The sequence below is a fragment of the Chinchilla lanigera genome, unplaced genomic scaffold (assembly GCF_000276665.1).
Source record: "Chinchilla lanigera isolate Chin_1 unplaced genomic scaffold, ChiLan1.0 scaffold00035, whole genome shotgun sequence".
NCBI lineage: Eukaryota > Metazoa > Chordata > Mammalia > Rodentia > Chinchillidae > Chinchilla > Chinchilla lanigera.
The window spans coordinates 14,376,261-14,394,834 of record NW_004955436.1 but is presented as its reverse complement, the minus strand read 5'-3'; the positions used below and the strand labels follow the sequence as shown (position 1 = coordinate 14,394,834).

General features: G+C 35.8%; 1 protein-coding gene across 1 annotated transcript in view; it reads left to right on the top strand.

Moving 5' to 3' along the window:
- Window positions 1-17,253: 17,253 nt before the first annotated feature.
- Grm1 (glutamate receptor, metabotropic 1) overlaps window positions 17,254-18,574 on the top strand; it is a 113,112-nt gene continuing 111,791 nt past the window's right edge. Inside the window, exon 1 of the mRNA XM_013516588.1 lies at window positions 17,254-17,333. Within this exon, the coding sequence (XP_013372042.1) occupies window positions 17,254-17,333 (80 nt within the window). The remainder of the gene's footprint in view (window positions 17,334-18,574) is intronic.

Below are 18,574 nucleotides of genomic sequence, written 5' to 3'. Positions count from 1 at the left end.
ATCACAAGAGGGCAGGCAAGAGATTATCAAAGTTCAGCACAAAGGTGATGAGGAGCTAGGGTATAGAACCTGAGAAGCACTAGAGGAATGCAGTAAGGAAGCTGTTAGACAATCATCCCACTGCCTCTTGGTAGCTGATCAGACAATACTACTTTAAAACAAAGAATAGTGATAATGTGAAGGCAACAGTTCTCTACCACAGATGGGCAGTGGCATATCTCACATCGTAAAAGAAGAAGAAAGAAAAATGTCACCCAAGGCCACTATTCTTTCCTGGGTGAGTAATGCTGTTTTTAATCTAAACAATTGTATGTTAAAGAGAAATCATCTGTGCATAATTGAAGGCTTTTTGTTCCAGATTTGAAAATGATAATGGGTGCTTCATTATATCAATAATACAAAGAGAGGATTTGAAGATGGACCTCTTTGAATTTTAGGACACATGAACATTGGAAATTTTAGTTTCCACTAATCTATGTTTTCCTTTGTGAGGGATAAGTCCTGGAATCAAATGAGATGTAAAATGGACAAATTCTATGAGCAAGGTTTTGGCATAAAGATGATATGGAACAGAGCACATAAAACATAACTGATATAACTGCAGTCATTGGGTACTTGACCAATGTGTCAAAAGCATACATGGGAGAAAAAGCAGCATCTTGATAAATAGCACTGAGAAAACTGGACCATCTCTTGGGCTTCCGTTCATCAGAACAGAATGGAAAGTAGATCACAATCTCTCATCCTTTACAAAAATTAGTTCAAAATGGATCACAGTAAAAGATGGATAATAGAAAATAGGGAGACAGCTCTTCTGCAAAAAGGAAGGAGACCAAGAATTGGAGGGAATGAGGAAAGAGAGAAGGGGAAGGGGATGAAAAAAAGAATGAACATGTGTTATGTACATGTACCAGCTCCCCACAAAGGATGCAATCATTATGTACTGCAAATGTACTAATCTAAAAATTGAGAAAAATGGATCCAAGGTCCAAGTATAAGATCTGAGACTTTGAAACTACTAGAAGAAAACATGGGAAACACTTGAAGACATAGGCACAGGCAGTGACTTCCTGAATAGGACTCTATTAGTATAGAAAATCATAGCAGCAAATGACAGATGGGGTAGTGTCAAATTAAAAAGCCTCTTCACAGCAATGAAAACAATAAACACAGTAAAGAGACAATCTACAAAATGGAAGAAAATGTTTGCCACGTATTTTTCTATCTGAAGATTAATATACAAACTGTATAAAGATTCAATACTAAAAAAAGTAACCCAGTAAATAAATGGGCAAATGAACTGAACACATACCCTTCTCAAAAGAAGTACAAATGGCTGATAAGTATATGAAAAAAATCTTCAACATCTGTAGCCATCAGGGAAATGTAAATCAAAACTATGTTGAGATTCAGTCTAACACTGGTCAGAATGAAGAGTACAGAATCACAAAGAAAACAAAAAGCAATAAAGGCTAGCAAGGATGTAGGGGAAGGAAGACTCTTACGCCTAAGGTGGGAATGTAAATTAGGGTACCTAGTATGGAAAACAGAAAGGACCTTTGTTATGGTTTGTGTCTAGATGTCCCCCCAAAGCCTCATGCAGTCATAGGGCAGGCTTCTAGAGTTTGTGATTGATTCACAGTGCAGTGCTGGGATTGTGGGTGTGAGTGCTGTACCTGGGGCAAGTAGCCTGCATACAAGGGAGGGAAAGAGACTTGCTCACTGGCTCCTCCCTTTTTGCTCTTGTTGCTTTTGCTATCTTCTGCCACCATGAATAGCTGCTGGCTATGGACTGAAACCTCCACAAAGTGTGAGCTAAATAAACCTTTTCTTCCTTAATTTTGGGTGTCAGGTATTTTGTCCCAGCAATGAAAAAAAGTAACTAAGACAAATTTCAAAAAACTAAAAATAGAACATTCCTTTTATCAAAGTGTATCATTTTTGATATACTTCTGAGAGAGTGTAAAGTAAGCATACTATAGAGATAGCGGCATGCCCATTTTTCAATGTAATTCACAGTAAATTATAGAAATAGCCTAGGTGCCCCCAAACATGGATAAATTGATAAATAAAATGTGGTATCTATACACAATTAAATATTACAGAGCCATAAACAAGAATAGAATCATGTAATTTGCAGGAAAATTGGTAAAACTAGATATCATAATGTTAAGCAAAATAAGCCAGACCTGGAATGTTTGCATGTTTCCTTTCATATTCATAATCTAAAAATAGGCACAAGCAGCAAGATATTAAAGATCATTAGTAATTAAAACTGTTACACAAAACGATGGACAAATGCTCATTTCTAGCACTTTGCCCATTAAGAATAAACTCAGTAGTTCAGTCCTCCTTTCAGATTACTCCCTTCTTCTCAGAGAAATTTAAAGAGCTATTCATGTCACTTAGAAGAATGTCTATTTGAGTCTTAAATTTCTGCCAACAGAGGAATATACCAGACTCCTGGGGTGCATCCAGCTTCACACCTGATGTACTTATTTGGCTGACTCCAACTTCCTGTGTCCCAGCCTAAATTCTGGACTTCTCCGTCTCTGTTATATCACTGCCATACACCTGTTGATCATTCTTGCCCACCCCCTTCATCCTTCACATCTAGTCTGACACCAAGTTGTGCTGTCTATAAACTCAGATCTGTCTTGGGGGTGTCTGTTTCCCTAGACTGTACCATAAATGGAGTCTCAGTAACCAAAATTTGTGGTTCAACCTGATTTAAAAGCCTTCTTTTATCCATTTCAACCTGTTCTTCTCACAACAGCCAGAATAATTTTTTTCTTAACGTGAATCTGATATTCCACTCTCTTCTGTGAAATGTTGTGAATAAAAACAACTAGAACACTTGGTCTTGCCTGTTATGCTGCCTTCTTCTCCTTGAACAGGGTTTATTTGTGCTAACTTCACTGATTGCACCATAGACCACCCCCATCCATCCTTTAGGTTGCTACAAGATTTAAATGATAGAATACATGTAGATTACTTCGAATAGTGTCTAGGAGATGGGTATATAGTCCAGCATTTTTTATTATGTAGCTGATATAGTTTATCTATTTTATACCAGCCCCACTAGAATTTGAGAGCAGGAGCTCATGTCTGTTTTGTTCAATGGCCCACAACACAATCTAGGGAAAATATGCATATTTTATAGTTTTAAACATATTTTGAATGAATTCTATATTGAGAGAGGTTTAACCTCTAGAATATTATTTTTCATATAGAATTCAAGCTTAACTCATTTAGCCTATCCAAATCCTGATCCTATAATATTTTAGAGAATTCAAATAAGTCACACTGTGTTATATGGTAATAAACATGCATAGTTATCTTTGCTATCAAACTAAATCAACATTGAGTTCATTGATACTAAAATATTGAACTTAAAATATTTGACATATTTAAAATTCTATAAATCTTAGTTATATTTAAAAGTCATTATTGACCTCTCAATATGATGATAACTAAACATTTTACACATCCCTCAAATTTCCAAACGTTGACTTTCTAAGGAAGCTCAATATGCAAAAAAAGTCCAAATGGAAAAAAGCTAAGTGAGAATGTATTTTTTTATTTACCAAATTGTATTTTGTTCTAAAAAAGTTTTCCATTTAAATAGTGTGTTACATTTAAATGGCACCTGTACTTTTTTTTTTTTGTAGAAACTTGACTGGTCACTAAAATGTCAGCGTTTTGTCTGTAAAGTAAATCAAAACATTATTGTTTCAATGATAAAGCAATTTCAAGTACTTAAATAACCACAGGAATTGATGTAAGAATAAATCCTTTAGATTTTTCCAATGTGTCACAGAGAAATACAATTAAATTTCAAATGTGGTACCTGAGAGGACTTCATGATTTAGATAGAAGGAAGGAACTGAGCAACTGGAAAGGATAGTCATTAACAAGATTTTGCTACAAGGTGCTTGGAAATCAGCCTTTAAGAACCTGATTCAATGGGCATTCATGACCTAAACTTGTGACAAGAATCACAGAGATAAAAAACAAACCCTAGCAGAATGTGCTTCTCCTGAATAAAATCTTCTTGTGTAGATTTTTGTAAAACTGTGAACCTCAAATGAAAACAATGTTAAATTCAGGCATATTATTCCCCTGGGGTAAAGGATAATGAAAATCAAAGGTTTTAGTGATATAGAAACATAAAGTGAGATGACGAGATGAATGGATATTCTTTGTGTTTGATTAGCATGGACAGACAATCCAGGCATGGGACTCAGAAATTAAAAAGAAAGAAAGAAATTAGCTTCAGAGGTTTTGTGGAAGTTTTTTCTCAAATAACTGCATAGTGGTTCAGTTTTGAGTGTGAAGCCATTGGTTGCTGGCTTAGAAAGAGGTTTTTTTTTTTTTTTAATAGAAAGAAGTTTGTTAATTGGGCATGGGCTGCACACCTGTAATCCCAGCACTTGAGAGGCTGAGGCAGAAGGATTACAGAGAGTTCAAGGCCAGCCTGAGCTACATGGTAATTTCAGGCCAGCCTCAATTATACAGCAAGGCCCTGTCTCAAAAACAAGAGGGTTGTTCTGTCATAATAAAGGTCTAGAAAGTCTTTCTATAATTTTGGCATGGAGCTATGATAAAAGCAGCCCAGAGAGCACCCTGGTCTGTTTTGCTGGCCTTCCTCACCCTATGAGGGGTCAGAGTTCTCTTAGGCCCCATCCTATCAGGCCTTTTTACTTTCCTTTTTCCTGACTTTCAGTTAACCATTTAAGCATAGAATCATTTTAGCAGCTTTATAAAGGTCTTACAATACACCCACAAAATTACTTTCTGAAAATAGTTCAACTCAGGAACTATAACAGGCTGCTTGTATTGACATCAATTTTTTCACTCTTCTATCTCTAGAGCTCTCTCTAAAAGAGCTTTTTTTGGTCTCTCCTTTTCTTCAAAAAAGTCAATCTTCTGTTGCATCCTGTGTGGGGTGTAAGCTCCCTAGTGTTAAGTGTAAGTCCCTTGATTATGTTGACTCAAAAGAAGCCAGAACATTCCAATTTCTGGATTTGAGAATGGAACAGGACCACTAAGCGAGAATTTTTGATAAGTAGTTTGACAGCAGGAGCTTGTGTTTATTTTGTTCAATGACCCACAGCACAATCTAGGGAAAATATGCATATTTTATAGTTTTAAATATATTTTGAATGAATTCTATATTGAGAGAGGTTTAGACTTTAGAATGTTATTTTTCATATAGAGTTGAAGTTTAACTCAATCAATTAGCTTAGCCAAATGTTGATCCTACTACTTTTAGGGAATTCAAATAAGTCACACTGTATGTAGGGTGATAAACATTCATATTTACCTTTGCTATCAAGGTGAACGACATTAAATTCATCACCATTAGAAAGGAGAGGAACAGATTCTCTCCTATGGCCTTCAGAAGGAATACAACCTTGTTGCCATTTTTTATTTTAATCCAGTGAAACATTGTATTTCTGATCTCCAGTACTGTAAGATAATAAATTTGTGTGGTAGACTACCATATTTGTGGTGAGATTTTTAAATAGCAATAGGAAAATAATAAGATACATTCTACCTAGAAGTGATGAATTCATGTAACAAATACATAAACTGGCAACATGATCTTGCGATTAGTCAATGGGCAAAGCTTGGAGGAATTTTAAAGAGGATGACAGCAAAAACCTAGATTGCTTGAACCGTCTGCTGTTAGGAATGTGGATGTTAGTGGGTCCGCTAATGAGGACTCAGAATGTTGAGAGGAACCCACGGTAGAGAACACATATGTTATCCCAAAGAATAACCAAGTCATCATAGACAGGCAGTTGGAAGACACAAGAGTATTAGGGAAAGAACTCAATGGAAATGAGAATATTATTGGAAAATGAAGGAGAGAGATTCATAGTTACACTGCAGCAGACAGTTTGCTAATTGTGTCTTGCAGTCACATAAAAAAGCAAAATTTTTAAATTATGATCTTGGATATTTAGCTGAAGTCATTTCCAAGGTGCTCAAAGTTCATTATGGTTTCTGTTGGATACTTAAGGTGTTAGAGAAAGGAGATACACTTGAGGAAAGAATTATGAAACAAAAATGTGCAATTTGAATAATTGGTAGCCAGTCCAGACTGTAAATGATTTACAATTAGGAGATTCACTGTCAAAAAGGCATTCTGTAGAGAGAAAACCAAGGATGTGGCTAGAAAACCTCTTGTTAATGCATCAGAAAAATCTATAGTAGAGTGTCTTTAGTCCTGCAGGAGGCTGTTGTGATTAGCAAACAATTTGTGCATATGTTCAGCCATCTCCAGAGAAGCTACAGAGACTGGAGTCTCTAGGAAAGACCTGTAAAGGAGTCTGTCATCAAGTAGGATACATTTCCTTGACATATATTAAGTTGTTGAGACTGTTCAACCAGCTTCAAACACTGACAGCTCTCGCTGCAAGGGATGGAGTACAAAATGAAAGAAGACTATCAGACTTACAAAATTACAAGACAGGAATACACTGATAAACTTGGTCAGTTTGAAACATGCTAACATTCGCGAAAAGCAAATATGATTTAGAGGGACAATCCTCAAGTCTAGAAGGCAGAGCTTCTAACTAGATCATTTCTTTTAACCCAGCATTGTTTGTCCATATGGGTTTTGCCATATGGTTTATTGGTTGGAATTGGGGATTTTAAAAATTTTTTCCTTCCATCTCTTCTTTTTTTCTTTTATTTTTCTTTCTTCCTTCTTTTTTTTTTTTTTTGTTTTTTTGAATGGCAATGTCTATAAAGTTGGTTTCTTGTTCCTGTTCTATTTGGCAACAATTTGATTTCTAGTGTTACAGGTTCATAAGAGAGACAAAATTTGCCCCAAGATGTGTCAGGTCTCACTTATACCTGATTTAAATGATTGAGGTGATGAAGCTACCAAGCAGTATAGATGATGAGATTTAGGTGAGATTTTGGACTTCAAGTTGGCATTGTCAACAGTGGAATTGGGATAGAATAAATGCATCTGGTATGTGGGATTGATACAAATCATTATATATCAAAGAGCAAACTCTGGTAGGTAGAATAATGACCCCGAAAGATAAATACATCTTAATGCTCTGAGCTGTGAATATTTTACATTACATGAAAAAGAGAATAAATGTGATAGATGAAATTAAAGTTGCTAATCAGCTGAACTTCTGACAGGCTTTTGCCCTAAGTTACTCCTGCTTGACATTTTAAATTATGTTATCTGATTTCTTTTTGTTTTAGTTTCTTGATAGACTTGCACATTTTTTTTTGTATTCTGAAAGACTTTAGGTTGAATCTGTTGTATCTAAAATAAATTTGATCCTTTCTTTGGAATCTGATATATTATTTTCAGTATAGTAAATGGAATAAGCCAATATTCCCTTTTTTGAAATGATGGATATACTTAGTTCAATTTCTGCCACATTATTATTGTACTCATTATATATTTTTTGAAATTGCTCACTAGTTGTTTTATTTCTTTGCTTCTTTGATGTGCATGCATATGTGTGTATGTGTGAGTGTATGTGTGTGCACATACATGTCTAATTCTTGTGATATTTAGAAAAGTTTTCATTATTCTAGAAGTTGGTTTTTTGTTTTACTTTTAAGTATTCTTATTTTCAAAGTATAAGACTTATTCACAAAAAATATAACATGCATAACTCAGTGAACTTTTTACAAAGTGAAGATATCCATAAATCCTTAATTGGGCAACTACTTTGAAGATAACAATATGCAATGTACTAACCATTGTTACTCTCCTACAATCTTGTTTTGAAATTTTATACCACCATTTTTATGTTTATTTTTCTTTTCATTCTTCAGGGTCCATTGTGATTTCACCCTTTTCATTCTTAATTGCATGGATTTGAGTCTTTTCTTTCCAAATTTTGATAAAGTTGGATAAGCATTTATTGCCTTTATTTAATCTTTCAAAGGAGCAGCTCTTCGATTGATTGATTCTTTGTATTGTTTTCTTAGTCTCCAATGCATTAATTTCTGCTCTGATCTTTATAATTTCCTTCCTTGTATGAGCTTTGGATTAGCCTGCTCTTCTTTTTCTTGAAGTTTGGGGCTCACAATTAAGTTGTTTACTTGTGCTTGCTGTGTTTTCCTGATATAAGTACTCAATGTTATAAATTTCCCTCCTAGGACTGCTTTCATTGTGTCCCATAAGTTACAGTATGTTGTCACTAGCATTTAATTGTAGAAACTCTCTATGTTTTTCTTTAATTTCATCTCTGACCCATTGGTTGTTCAAGAGGGTGCTGTTTAATTTCCATGTGTTTATAAAGTTCTTGTGGTTTCTTTTACCATTGATTTCCAATTTCATTGCACTATGGTCTGATAATAATATGCATGGGATAGTTTAAATTTCTTTGCATTTCCTTAAGCATGCTTTATGAGCAAGTATGTGGTCTGTTTTGGAGAGTATTCCATGTGCGGCTCAAAAGAATGTGCATGCTGATGTTGTGGGGTGGTACATTCTGTAGGCATCTATTAAGTCATTTGTTTATAAGTTTGGTTTAGTTCTAATATTTCTTGTTGATTTTTTTGTCTATTGATTGGTCTTTTTGTGACAGTGTTATACTGAGATCCCCCAATACAATTTTCATGTCTTTTAATATTTGTTTTTATATAGGTGGGTGCACTGTTATTTATAGCATATATATTTATGATTGTTATCTCTTCCTCTTGGATTGTTCCCTTCAGAAGCTATAATTACCTTCTTTATCTCTTTTAATCAGTCTTGGCTTGAAATTCACTTTGTCTTCAAATGGAATGGCTACCCCTGCTTTTTTCTGGGTTCCTGTTGCATGGAGTATTGGTTTCCATCCTTTGACTTTTAGTCTATGAATTTCTTTTTGAATTAAATATATTTCTTGTATGCAACATATTGTTGGATCTTGCTTCTTGATCCATTCTACCATTTTGTGTCTTTTTTTGTTGGTGAATTGAGACCATTAACATTAACGGTTATACCTGATATGTATTGAATTATCCTCGTCATGTTATTTTCCTGTTGTTGTCACCTCTTCTTTTTCCCCTCCCTTTGTTTCATTGTTTACCCTATTTGGTGGATTCCTTCTGCTGGGCTTCATGGAGTTGTAGTCCTTGTCATGGCTTTCTCAAATGCCCTTCAAAACATTTTGGAGTGCTAGTTTGGTGGTCATATATTTCCTCAAATGTTCTTTGTCATTGAAATATCTTATTTCTCCATCATTTTTGAAAGATAGCTTTGTGGGGTTCATCAGTCTGGGTTGAAGGTTGTTTTCCTTTAGAACTTGAAATTTCTCAGGGAGAAAGTACTGCTGGCTACCTCCTTCTTTGTGGAAGTTTCTTCATTCTCTCCATGGGCTTCAGTTCTTGCTTCAGATCCTTCCTGGTTCCAGGGGATCTACTTCCCTCCTTCTTATCTTCCTCATGTTGCTCTAGTCCAGCATCTGGGTGGTGACTGTCAGAGAGGCTCTTTTTCCGCTGCTTGCCACTCGCTCTCCTTCCTACATTCTTAAGTTGTATGTTTAGTTCATTAGTTTAACTTTTCTCTTTTTTTTTTGATTTAAGTGTTTCTGTTAATTGATGTCCTTCTAAGGAACTCATAAGCAGCTTCTCAAAAAATTTAATATCTAGTATTTTTCTTTATATTCAATTAATAGTATTTCAAGTTTATTATGTTTTTTTCTTTTAGTATTCCATAAGTATTTAGAGAAAGATTGTTTTCAAGTTTCAATTTCAAATTAAAGTTATGGGTTTAGAAATATAGGTTGCATATTATTTTTTAAAATGTGTGACATTTGCCTTATTAACCAGGCTATTTTAAAAAATTTCTATGGATGCCATTAAACATCTTCACATGTTCTCTCTTTTTATTGATTTTAATATTCTATGTAGGTTTATTACTTTAAGAAGGTTAATTGCAGTATATTTTCCTATAATTTCTATCAAACTTTTATCAGTTTGTGCCAATAATACTTCAACGAAGTATGGTAGACTACAATGAGTCACATGGGGAAAATAAGGTTTCATCAATTTACTTATATCTTGATGCTATTATTTGGTGTACAAATTTCCAAATATTATCTGTTTCAGATACATTTATTCTCTTTATTCCTGATAGGCACTTGTGTCTGAATATGAATTGAATCTTACATTAAAATAAGAGCCTTCATTTTGTTTTGATTAATATTTGGTTACTCTTTTATTCTCTTGTACATACAACAGGTTTTATTTCTGCCATTTTTCTAAGAGGAGGATGTTTGTTCATCTGCTTACCAACTATTCCATATCACTATGTTTTACAAATTTCTCAAAGCCTTGCAATAGCTTTTTATATCTAGTTTTAGGATAACTGTTTTATCAACAAAATTTAATCCTTCTGTGCATGGGCTATTAGTTTACCTCCCATATGTGTGCATGAGTGTGTGTGTGTGTGTGTGTGTGTGTGTGTGTGCATATGTGTGATCTCATTAAGTTGATTTCATTTTATTTTATTTTGGTAATTAAAAATTATATATAGTTAAAGGGTTCAATGTGATGTTGCTTACATATATGTATTGTGAATGATTAAATTAGGCTATTCATCATATCTGTCACCTCATACAGGCTTATCATTACTTTGTCATGACATTTAAAATCTTCACTTTTAGTAATTTTGAAATATACTATATGTTACTATTAGTTGTAGTCACTATGTTGTGCCACAGATCATTGGGCATTTTTATTCCAATTTAGTCTTAATTTTATACCTTTGAGGAATATTTCCTTTTTCCCCACCCACCTGATACCATTTGATTAACATTCAAAGTTCTCTAGATTTTGAAAGTGTCTTTAAACATTGACTTTAGTGGCATTTTATATGGATTCTAGGGATTTTCAATAACCTCAGGACAGACCTTTGTAACATTTCTTTTCTTGTCACCTTTATACCATTGTGTTACTCAGTATAATCATCTGACACAACCATCTTATAAAGAGAAAGGGTTTGTCTGTGTTCAAAGTTTTAGAAATTTTAGTCTCTGATCAATAGGCTCGTTTACTCTGGGCTTCTGGTGGCATAACATGGTGGGAATGTAGGAGTGTGGCTTGCAGCAAAATCATTCACCTCATGGCTTGGATGTGAGAGATGGACAGGGGAGAGAGAGAGAGAGAGAGAGAGAGACTGTCTCAGCCTCCTAGTCCTATCCAAGGACATGCCCCCATTGCTCCCATTAACCTAACCACTTCCTATGCCCTATCTCTTAGAGTTTCCCCACCTCCCAATAGTTTCTTGGGCTGAGGACCAAGTCTCTAATGCTTGAACCTTTGGAGGGTATCCCAAATCTAACCTATAGCAAGCAATAGGCCATTTAAATTCACACATCACATGTTTATTGTGAATTTATTTATTATTTTTCCTGCACTAGTCTTCAGAATGACCTTAAGTCTCTGTTAGTGGTGAGCATCTCTTTCAGTCCCATTCTATTGGATTTGGAGGACTTCAAATCTTCCATGTTTATGGTGGAGCCACAGCTTTGACTGTCACTCATATAGTTCATGAAATTATCTTTCCCATCAACAGATGGATGTTAGAACTTGTTTCCAATTGCTTACAGCCTCCTTTGCAGAGACCAAACCCTCATGGGCTATGTTGCATTCCCTTAGGCCTAGTCCTAAGGCTTTGATTTCTCTCACCATATGTAGCATCTGAAAATTATTTTTTGCTTCTTGATTATATTTAACTTTTTATTTTTGGATAATTATAATAAGGGGGTAGCTAGATTAACTTTGTTAAACATGTTGTGAGAAGCCTGGACATGTTTTTAAAAATTTACTTTTAATTTAAAAACTTGGAATAATTTGGATATCTGTGATGAATTAACAAGCCATATTGCTATTAACCAAAAACTGATAAGGTCATTTTTTTCTTCATTTAATGGGACCCAGAAATTAAAAGTAAGGATAAACTTACATTTTAGCCTGTTAAGGGAATTCATTAATGGAGTTACTAAACCATTGGATTCACTTTCAAAAAGCCACAAATTATTGTGCTTTGACCTTTTGTTCAAGTCATAAAACAAATCCGTTTTAAAAAAGAGAATTTTTCACAACTTAGTTGTCATCTCAGAATGTAAGAATGCACTGCTGAAAAGTTAGCCTGGCCCATGAGTCCTCCTGATTTTCCTGGCCTCTGTGTCCTAAGATGCTCATTTGTTACTCTTTCTTTTCCTTCCTGTCTTTGTTCTTCCCTTCATTCCTTTCTCCCACAAGTTACTGAAGACATAACATTATATTCTCTGAAGAATTATTCTTCTTGCCTGATGCCTCTCAACTGAGAGTTTCATTTTAGCCACCATAGTGACTCTATAATCCAAGAAACCGCCCAGCCACACAATCTTCTTAGAGCACATTTATTCTCTATTTTCATTTTATAAACTTCTAACTCATTATCCATAGTGACTACTGTCCCTGTGTCTGTGTATAGTTATTTGATTTTTTTATATGTGTTATTAAGGTACATGAGAGTGAGAATATTTACTGTCTTTATCAAAGAGCACTTGTTTTATCTTTTTCATAGAACTGTTGTTAGCTCTTGATTCCAGGGCACTGTTTGGTTGAGCCCTCTTCTCAACCAGAGGATTTCATTAGTGCCAGAGACTACTAAAAATAGATGGTAATGGAAATTTTAGTGATGGATCCACAATTTAATAGTGGATCCACTGGATGGACTCAGTTTTGACTCAAGTGAAGCCAGAGTCTAAAGCTTCAAATTTCATTCAAAGCTTTCAGAACTTAATTCTCAAAATGGGCCACTTATGACCCAGTCCTCGTGGAACCCTACAGCCAATACTTTTAAATAATACAAGATGGTTTGGGGGCCATATGGAATTATCTCAGAGCAAGATTTAAATTTTTCCCCTGTAAGTTACTTGTGATATGTCTGTGAGGTGTCTGAACAGGGAGGTGTTTCTGAATTTATGATGATATAAAGGAGGGGCTGCTAAATGAGGTACACAAAAATAAAACCTGCAGCTGCTTTTAAGTGACCTCAACTTTAGCTTTGATCTCAAAGGTGACTCATTAATCTATGTTATCAGAATAAAAACACCTACTTTAGGAAAATATCATCTTTGACATCTAAAAAAGATTAAAAAAATCCTACAAAACACTTCAAAAATTTAAGGTATCTTAGAGAACATCAAATATATAGTGAATACCTGAAAAAATATGTATACATTAAACTACTTTTTATTTCTACAATGAAATATCCAAGACAAGCTAGTGCTATAAATGAAAGAGGTTTACTTAGCGCACCATTTTGGAGGGCTGAGGGCGTGGTGCTGGCATGGGCTGAGTTCTAGTGAGGGCCCTTCCTGGCTGTGTCACAGTATGGTAGGAATGTGCACATAAGGAAACAGACCACAGAGAGAAAGAGGAAGCCAGAGAGGATCAGAGTCCCCAAATCCCTTGTAAGAGAACTCTCATTTGACATAAGTACTTCCTACTAAAGCCTCACTTCTTAAAGGTTCCATGCCACCTCACAGTATGGCCATCAGGGAGAACAAGATCCCAACACATGAAACCTTGGAGGAAACTACATGTAAACCATAGTAGTATCTGTTCCAATATGTATTCTGTTGAGTGTAAGCATATTGAGCCTAGAGTTCTGTGGCAGAGGGTAATGCCCAGCCACTGATGCTTGTCTCTGTCTTTGTACCAGTTACCTATCGCCTCCTTTCCTCTGACCTTCACGTGACTCTTACCTTCATGTAGCTCAGATCTCAGTTTAAATTCAAAGTTGTCTTTCTGCCTACTAAGTGCTTTTTCTGTGCCCCATTCTAACATGTTACTCTACATTTATATCACAATTCTTAAAGCTCCGCTATTTAATGGACATTGCTGTATTATAATTTGTTAAAATTGTCACTTTAATATCTCTTTCCCCCTCATTTAATATCTGGATTATATGTCTGGTAATTTTGTATTGGAAGCCAGACATTGTGAATTTTTTTGATATTGGATATTTCATATTTCTGAAAAATTTATTAAGCTACTTTGGAAGAGTTATGTTATTTTAATTTTTTCACATCTTGTTTTTATGGTTTGTTAGATAGAATCAGTGCATCATTCATTTAATCTAGGGCTCATTTCTTCCCATGATTAAGGCAAGATCCTTTTTAGTACTGTGCTTTGGTCAGGTTCCTGGGAAATATGCGGCTTGCTATTCTGGCCTTTGGAAACAGCTACTGTACCTAGCACCACAGGATCTTGAAGCAGTATTCCTTGAAATATTTTGCTTGTTTCTTTAGTTCTGTTTAGGACATTTCATCACATGAATGGGGTGACAAATGTCCAGTGGAGTGCCACGCACTGTTCTCTCTCTGTGTAGCTCTGTCTTCTTCTTTACTTTGCTGTGGCCTCTGGCTTCTTTGTCTTTGCCAGATTTATGTCTCGTCTCAGCAAGTCCGCTCAGCTGTACCTCAGTTCTTCCTTGTCCCACCTTCCTGTGCCATGATTTGGAAACTTCAAGGCAGTAAAGTCAAAATATTGAAGAGCTTATCTTTTTTATTGCTGAGTAAATCAAGAAATTTATTCTGATATGTCAAATGAAGAAAGCAAATCTAAACCATTATCAAAAATGCTACATTATGTCTCTGAAGTCCCTCAAAATTGACAACTAATTATGTGATGCTGCCTCGTGCCAGCTTTTGTGGGTGTTTCATACTGTAAATTATAGATATTTACATTTGTTTGTTTGTGCTTTTGAAATCATTCTTTTATGTTTTTCTTCTTTTCCTGATTATACATTAATCTCTGAAATATCTTAAAATAAATATAGATTTGTTATTAGGTATAATAATTCTTTGAATTCATAGAACTTGAAATAAAAATTGCTTTAGTACCTCTAATTATTTTCATTGAATGGAAATAGGGTTTCCTAAAAGAGTTTCATAAACCTGAAACATTAATCCTATACTATTTATTACTTTTTGTAACATCCATTTGCCAGTTAGATTATTTTACTGGTATGCCCCAAAAGTAATGCACATGTGACTGCTGTTAAATTACAATTGGTGGAAGCAGAAATAATATTTTCCTGCTATTGATATTAGCATTTATTAGGTAAGGTAAATATATTAGCATTTATTAGGTAAGATAAATCTTATAATTACTCACATATGGAATGTGAAATTTTATGAGGAAGAGAGCAATGATTTGGTGGGAAAAGAAGAGCAGCCTTTTGAAGAATTGCTGTACAACAATCTTAAGAGGCGAATACGAAATAAGGCTTCTTGTGAATAACTAGAAATATTTAAGACATGTAGCTTCCTGTTACACAGTCACCCTGTTCCTCCACAATATGTGTTTTTATTCCCAGATGTCAGCTAGGAAAAATAACTCATAATCGGGAAACAGATGGAGTGGTAAGGGCTGCCAGAGGCTGTGAATGTGCCTTACAGAGGAGCCGGCACTGTCTGGGCGTGCTCACCACTCAGCACAGCAGGATTCACTGGCCCCACAACCTTGAGGGGCGACCAGGAGCCTGCAGGCCATCTCAGGTGGAGCGCAGTCCACACCACTGCCACCATCTAAGAAAGCTCTTGGACCAGGAGGCAGGCAGGCTGCTGGCTCTCCGTTGTAAAGTGTACTTTGCAGAGTCCACCAAAATAATACCGCCACCCCAAATCCTAGCTCAAAAAGGAGCATCAAAAATTCTCTGCAAATGCACTTGACAAGTGATATACAGATGAAATATACAATTTAAAGTATAAACACATAGCATTGCTTTATCATACCCTGTTCTCTTTGATTTATGACTCCCAAATTTAACACTCACAATAACCTCTGGAAAGAGAGAAAGCGTTCGTGAGGGTGAAGGGTTTTGATCGGTGATGAAGGGGATTTAGGGCTCTAATGTTTAACTTCCAGTTGGTCTGTATTCACAGGAAACTTCCCTTCTATGAAGTGCCCTTCTCTGTTAGTGAGCACAAAGGCAGGACACTTTCTTCTGTACTTCTAGCATCGATACATGATATTGGATTTTTAAAAGCTAAGGATGATTCAGAAAGAAATAATAAAAAATATATGCAGATATCCACTATAAAGAACACATTCATACATTTTGTAAAATTATAAATTTCCTATAGAGTCTGTAAATGAACAAAATCTCACATAACATTAAACCTTTGGACAAAACACCTTGAGACTATTAATTATCTCAAAAAGAGTAATTATTTTCTCAAGTTATGTCATTTTGATTTCAAATATTTGCTCATAGGCAGAATTTCTTGAAAATTGAACTGGCTTTATTTTTATCTTTCTTTTGAGTGTGACATAAACAATAGCTTAAATCTTCAAACTGCTGTAGATGCAACTGTGATATACATATATTTCAATGCAAATCCCTAAATTGGCTTGAGCCTTTCTCAGTAGATTGAGCAAATAGAAAGATGAAGAGTCGATCCTTTTAACCAAGTTGCTGGCTGTCATATTCAGTGATGATGACCAAAAGGACTCTTTATGATGGTGAGGTCTCTCCAGGACTCTCCAGGGGAGCAGAGGTGAACAAAGGACTCTCAGGTCGTTTACAGTACAGGTGCAGATCTTAGTGACCTGTTTTAGTAACAAGCTCACCGCACTTCGTTCTTTGGATGCACTGTTTCTAGACTAGGATTTATGCACCCACTTTTATTTCACGCCACTCTTCTCACTGTGCTCCATGGGTACTACTCAAAATCCCTTAATTATGCCTTGCTCTTTCTTCTATGTTAATTTACCAGGAGCCAGCAATAGAAATCCTTCCTCTTCTCTTCTCCTAACTAATGGTACTCCTTTGAATCTAAAGCCATCCCTCACTTTATTTAGGAAGCCGTCACTCTCAACACATGTATACAGGCACACCAGATTAAATTAAACTCTCAAACCCACCCTCATTGTTATAGTATCCACCTTAACTTGACAGGATTTGTAATTCTTGCTTGGTATTTATTTTTTCCTCATAAGTATGTAACATCATGGGGTGTACCTTACTGTGTCTTGTTCTCAGTTGAATTCATAGCAGAGGATAGTGATGAGTGCTATGTAAAACCAGAAGAAAGGAAGGAAGGGATGGAGAGAAATAAGGAAGGAAAGGAGGAAGGAAAGAAAAGAGAAAAAAGAAAAGAAAGAAGGAGGGAAAGAGAAAAGGAAGGAGGAAAAATCTGTGCAAGATTTAGTCTCTATCCTAGGGGATTGAGAGGCATAGAGGCATTTTCTGTTCTGGCTGGTTAGGCTCTGGCAGTGATGGTGAACCTATGGCACAAGTGCTGCGGCCAGCTGCCTGTTATCATTGAAAGCCCTAAAAGGTTCACCATCACTGTACTGTACCTCAAAGGCCCTTTAGTTTTAGATCATGTTAAGTCATGACACCTTCTACAACCATAACCTGTTGAACATGTTGCTCACGTGTAGCTCACTGGGAAGAATCTATGTACCAATTAGCTCCACTAAGTGGAGAACATATTATTTCCATTGGGCTCAGGAAAAAAGCAGTGAATGATGAGTAGTCAAATGTATTTGGCCCAGTTCCCTGCTCTGTGAGAAGCAAATAACACACTTGCTCTGGCACAGACTGCATGGTTATGTTTCACTAACTGCAGGACACCCCTGTGTGTAGAAAGACAAATATGTTCCATGACCAATATGGCCTTATCATTCTCCTCAGCTTCACTAAACTTTAGATAGAATTCTTCCTGGCCATGAGCCCATGACCTCCATTTTAGAGCACATACTTTGAAAAGCTTGCAGTTGTAAATTTTTTCTCTGTCCCTTTGAGATGTAAATCTTCTTCCAGCCTCTTGCCAGTTTTACAACCAAGGATGTCTTTCTCTAGGACCTCAGAGCCATTCCTTTCAAAGGTAATAATCAAGAATGACTGCAGACCTCCTTTTCCCCAACTTTTGTGGGAGCACAGAAGACCAGTTTATAGCAGTGACAATCAGGGGACACAGATGACTCATCACATTGACCAGCTTGCTCACTGGTGTCCTCCAGTACTTTCCCGCTAGCTCGTCCAAGCATTTAAAAATTCTTCCATGTTTGGTTTCAGCGGTGTTGAGTTCAGTGTTTCTCCCTCATTGCAATAATCTTGATCAACTTCGGGATAGCTTTTTTCTCCTGCTCTCTAGGTGTAGCTCTGAATTAGATCAGTGTTCCATCTCTCATGGTAGATCTGATGTTCTATGAGAAGATCACCTTTTAAAACTTCTAACCCACTGAATAAAATATTAGTGAATTCCCATTTAGTAAACAAGAGGATTCTTTTTCATTTGGGGAGAGATTACTTTCCATAAATGCTGTTATTTTGAAATAGCCTTGGATAAAACTCTGGCTATTTCTGTGGTAGACAATTCTGAATAATATCCCAGGAGCAAATGCTGTGCTTCCTGCGTTCCAGAGTGAAATCAGTTTTCCACCACATAATACCACACTTATAATGATCTTGATTACAGTTGTGAAATCTTTCAGAGATGTTACTGTGCAGGTCTTAAGTGTGTAGATTTTATTTTTATGGCTAGGACAGTGAACTGATAGGCTTTGTGATTTAGTGGTAAAGAGTCCTGGA